This window comes from Spermophilus citellus (genome assembly GCF_964194105.1).
Source record: "Spermophilus citellus genome assembly, chromosome: 2".
NCBI lineage: Eukaryota > Metazoa > Chordata > Mammalia > Rodentia > Sciuridae > Spermophilus > Spermophilus citellus.
Genome location: NC_138183.1, coordinates 201774409 through 201780139, shown reverse-complemented (window position 1 = coordinate 201780139; position 5731 = coordinate 201774409). Strand labels below are relative to the sequence as shown.

At 38.0% G+C, this 5731-nt stretch overlaps 1 protein-coding gene across 1 annotated transcript; it reads left to right on the top strand.

Moving 5' to 3' along the window:
• LOC308641328 (olfactory receptor 10A3-like) lies at window positions 1–945 on the top strand (the record flags this gene model as incomplete). Its single annotated transcript, XM_081279805.1, has 1 exon — window positions 1–945. One exon carries the CDS (start codon window positions 1–3, stop codon window positions 943–945), a length of 945 nt encoding a protein of 314 aa, XP_081135931.1.
• Window positions 946–5731: the final 4786 nt, after the last annotated feature.

The window sequence follows — 5731 nt, the reverse complement described above, 5'->3', positions numbered from 1 at the left end:
ATGAAAAGACAAAATCAAAGCTCTGTGGTTGAATTCATCCTTTTGGGCTTCTCTGACTTTCCTGAACTTCAAGACGAGATCTTTGGGGTTTTCTTGGTTATTTATCTGGTGACCCTGATGGGAAATGCCATCATCATAGCCGCCATCTTGCTGGACCAGACCCTCCACATCCCCATGTACCTGTTCCTGCAGAACTTATCTGTGGTAGAAGTGAGTTTCAGTGCAGCCATCATGCCTGAAATGCTGGTGGTCCTGACTACTGAGAAAACTACAATTTCTTTTGTGGGATGTTTTGCACAGATGTATTTCATTCTTGTTTTTGGTGTGAATGAATGTTTTCTCCTAGGGGCAATGGCTTATGACCGATTTGCTGCCATCTGCCATCCTCTGACCTACCCCATGATTATGAACAAGAGGGTGTTTGTGAAATTAGTAATGTTCTCATGGGTCTCAGGGATCATGGTGGCTACTCTGCAGACCTCATGGGTATTTAGTTTTCCCTTTTGTGGATCCAATGTAATTAATCATATATCTTGTGAAACCCCAGCAGTGCTGGAACTGGTTTGTGCAGATATCTCCTTGTTTGAAATCTATGCCTTCACAGGCACCATTTTGATTATATTGCTTCCTTTCTTTTTAATACTCTTGTCTTATCTTCGAATTCTCTTTGCCATCCTGAAGATGCCATCAACAACTGGGAGGCAGAAGGCCTTTTCCACCTGTGCCTCTCATGTCACATCAGTCACCCTCTTCTATGGCACAGCCAGTATGACTTATTTACAGCCCAAATCTAGCTACTCACCAGTAACCAAGAAACTGATGTCTTTGGCTTACACTTTGCTCACACCCCTGCTGAATCCCCTTATCTACAGCCTGCGAAACCATGAGATGAAAAGGGCTTTGGTGAAATTATGGCGGAGAGCAGTGGTTTTACACACAGTTTGACTTGTTAAGAAGCTATATATTTGCTTATTACTCAACAGAACTCTGTTTGAATTTAATAAATGATGAAAACAGATTCCATTTCTTGATATTAATATAATGATGTATTCCTTGAGTTTGAAATGTATCAGGAGATTCTTCTCTTTTAATACTGTCGTGTTATCATCTGTTTTGAAGAGATACTAAGTTCCTTAGCACATGATACAATAGTCTAGGCATGCATTTCCCTATTATGGGCATCCAGGTAATTATCAGACTATTGTGATTAAGATTATGTTTCAATAAATATCTACTTCAATAGGTTTCTATGTATTGATGCTTTTATTTTGATATGATCATTTCCTCAAAGGTCATTCTGATAGAATGAATGATATTTACACATAAACATGTATGTGTGCGTGTGTGTGTGTGTGTGCTGGTTGAGATCCAACTGGAAGCCTTGCATATGCTAAGCATGTGTACAACCACTGTGCTCCACACCCTTCCCTTGTCTATATATTTTAATTGTTATTTTAGACTTACTTCTTTAAATGCTTTTAACTAATTCTGACTAACCTGAAAGCTCACTGAAATTCACTAACAGCTGTAACCTCAAGAGACCAACAAATAGTGGGTGTGATTTTTTTTTCTGGAGAGAAAAATCTTTTCAACGAGTCAGTAAGAAAATGAATTATTGTTTTCAGGATGAAATGAGTTCTACTTCATGGGCTCATACTGGGATCATCCAAAACTGTATTTCTCTTGGTATTTATATATTTATGCAACAATGCATATATTTTCTGGACCTCTCATGTGGCAATATTAAGTATTGTTTTCACTTGGGGCCACTACATTAGAGACTTTTTTCGTATCTTCCTTTGTAGGTCAAAATGCCCTCAAATTGTTTATAAACAATTTGGTTTTGTTTTGTTTTGTTTTTTAGTTGTGATAGACCTTTATTTTATTTATTTATATGCGGTGCTGAGAACTGAACCCAGTGCCTCACACATGTCAGGCTACTGTTGGGTCACAGCCCCAGCTCCAGCTAGTGGTTTTTTATTATTTATTTTGGGAAAATAATATGATTCATGAGTTATGCCTATTTTCTAGAATCCTTGCATTTCCTGACTTACATTGTGAACTTTTCAGAGTGAATAATGTCACAGGTGCAAAATCTGGAACATTTCATACTTTGTAGTAATGTTCTCTCTCTCTCTCTTTCTATATATATATATATATATATATATATATATAGATATATATATATATATATAGATATATATCTAGATATAAAAAGCAGGCATTGAACCCAGGGGCACTTAATCACTGAGCACCAGCCCCAGCACCAGCCCTGCTTTATATTTTATTTATAGACAGGCATTGCTGAGTTGCTCAGAGGCTTTCTAATTTGCTGAGGGTGGCTTTGAAATTGTGCTCCTCCGGTCTCAGCCTCCCAAGCCACTAGGATTACAGGCATGTGTCATTGCACCTTGCTAGTACTTTTAATTTTGTTTGTAGTTTATTGTGCATCACAGCTGTGAAGGAAAAGAAAACATAACTTGAGCATAACAATCATATCAAATGGGTGAGGATATATATATAGTAGTGAGGATATATTCCAATTAAGTTTCAACATATTGATTTAGTATCGAATATTCAATGTTATTCAAATTATCATGGCTACTAAAGTATAATTTGAATAAAATTGGTAGTGTGATATTAATTAAGATTAGGCATACAGATTCTTCTACATGTAGGGTTTCTTATAATTTGCACTTGTTATTTGGGGATAAGCTATTCATACTTCTACTCATGAAATACCTATACTGTTCTTTTGGTTTATGAAAGTTAACCTAGACTAAATTATTATTTTCCCCTCATTCCTTTTTTATTTATTCAGCAAATATTTATTGAGTAGCAGTGGTAGGATAAATACTGTTTCAAGTACTGAGGATACAATGGAGCTCATTTCTCTACAGAATTGGTTCACCTGAGGTTTGATCCAACATTCCAAGACAGCTGGTGTGAAAAGTCAGAATGAAGTAGAGAAAAAGGGAGTAAATAAGAAAATGTTATATTATATGTTATATATATATAATGTTATATTATATCCCATTATATTAAATGGGATATTAAAAAGTATAGAGGCAAAGCCGCAATGAAAGAACAGAATATAAAAGAGAGGGAAAAACAAGGAGAGGGTATCAGGGAGGGAAAGGATTTTGTCTATCATTCTGTTTCATTATGCATTTTTCCTATTTCCTTAGAACAGACTATGTCTAAGTTGCAGCTCACGCAGGGAGCAGCAGTACCTGGCAAGACCCCCACCCTGTGTGCATGGAGCCCGGGCATGAGTCCTGGAGGTAGGGATGCGAGAGACAGCCCTGGTACTCATCTGTCCATTTTAAGATGAGGCTTAGGGAGAGAGAAAAGGACACAGGAAGGTCCCTGTGTCTCTCTTCACCTATCCTCACCCCAGCCCCTAGGGAGACCCATTCTCCACTCAGCCTGATCAACTTTCTAGGACTGGAGGAGTAATGGACAGGAAAAGAAACAGAAAGAAAACAGAAAACAGAAAGAGCCAAACAAGCAGAGAATATGGGGAGGATGTGTTATTTGCTTGAGAATCACAGAAGTACATTCTCTTCAACCCTATTTCTCTCTTGATCTTTTTCTCCCACTTTCTATGTCATATTCACTGTGGGATGGCACAGCAAGAAGGCCCTAGCAAAATAAGGACTCCTTGACCTTGAACTTTCATCCTCCAGAAACGTAACAAGTGTCTGTTCTTTATGAATTACCCATGTCAGGGATTCTGTTATAGAAGCACAAAATGGACTAAGACACAAAGAAAGAAGTAACTCTCTTCTTAAGGTAAATTAAACTTTCCTCTTTTGTTGGGAATTGCATACCTGCTGTCATCTGTTAAATTTGAATGACCAGGCAAGTCCCCTTCTCCATCTCTTTGGGATCATTCTTAGTACATGAAAATTTTCAAGCCTTTCCTATACTTAAGAATGCCTCTCCTAGGGAGTGTGACATTCAAGTGGCTTCTCTCAGGGAAAAAGAACAAATGGATAGGTAGAAATGATAACTAGGAAGGTTGTTTTCATTCTTGCATGGTTAGTTTAAAAAAAAACAAAGCCCCTCCTCATCCTATTGATCCTCTCAGCAAGGCTCCATCTGCATTAGTTAGAATAAGCTGGGTTATGCTGCTATGACAAACAGCCCCAAATTGAGCACAGAAATGCCCCAAATCTTTCTTCATTTAGGCAAGGTCTTCTACAGACTAAAGTGACTCCTTAGAGCAACTGTCCTTGATGCAGGGACCCAGAAATGCAAGCTACTCTAATCTAACGTGCCCACCTTCTTCTCAAAGCCAGGCTTCTTCTTCCTCTTGCCACGGCAGGAGAAGCAGTAACAACTTCTAAATCCAAGGGGCTAAGAAATGTTTTTCCTGTGTGCCAGGAGCAAGAAAAGAACAGAAAATAGATTAGAGTTTTACCAACAGCCTTAAATGCACATCCATTGTCTGCTGCCCTTGCTTTCTACTTCTACCTTAACTCTGCTTTGGATTCCACCACTTGCTCTTCAGAGTGTGCTCACTCTCCCAGTGACTGATGGTGAACCTGGGAAACCTGGCTTTTCTTCTGGGATCACAGGAACTCAGTCACCTATAGTATCCTCTTCCTGGACTGTGCTTTAATGTTTTATTTTGGGCTTTTTTCTTTTCCTTTTCTTTCTTTTATTCCTTTATTTTTGTAAAATTTATTTAAAAATTTTAATGGCCAGGCATGTTGGTGCACACCTGTAATCCCAGCAACTAAGGAGGCTGAGGCAGGAGGATCACAAGTTAGAAGCAAGATTGAACACATTTTGGTGTGGATGTGCTGGGATTTTCTTTTCTTATCATGGTAAACATACCTAACATAGAATTTACCACTTACACTATTTATAAGTGTCTGGTTCTGCAGCATAAAGTACCTTCCCCTTGTTAAGTAACCATCACCACCATCCACCTCCAGAACTTTTCATCACCTCAAAGAGAAACTCTGTGCCTATTCATCACCTCCTCTTCCTTCCCTCTACCCACACTGCTCTACTTCCTGTCTTTGTGTGACTATACTAGGGATCTCAGATAAATGGATAAATCATACAAGCTATCCTTTTGGGTTTGGTTTATTTCATTAGCATAATAGTATTTTCAAGTTTTGTCCATATCGGAGCATAAGTTAGAATTCATTTCTTTTAAAGCTGGATTATAATCCATTCTATATAGATGAATAAATAATATTCCACTCTATGTCATATTTTGTTATCCATTCATCTGCCAATAAACATTGCAGTTGCTTCTACATTTTGGCTACTATAAATAATGTTGCTGTGAACCTTGATATGCAAATACCTGTTCAAGTCATTGCTTTTAATGCTTTCAGATCTATCTGCAGGAGTGGAATTGCTGGATCATATGGGAATACCTGCTTAATTCTTTGAGGAATTGCCATAATGTTTTCCATGGTAGCTGTACCATTTCATATTCCCATCTACTATGCATGGAGGGATCCAATTTCTCCACATACTTGATAGCACTTTTTGTTTGGTGGTGCTGGTGTTGGTTGGTTGGTTGTTTGATAATAGCCATCCTAGTGGGTGTGAAGTGGTAGCTCATTGTAGTTTTGACCTAAGTATTGGGTTTCTTTTTTAGTTGCAGGATCACTTTTTTAAAAAGAACAAAATTATGGCATTTGCCAGTAAATGGATGGTAATGGAGAATATCATGCTAAGTGAAAAAATCCAAACTCAGAAATTC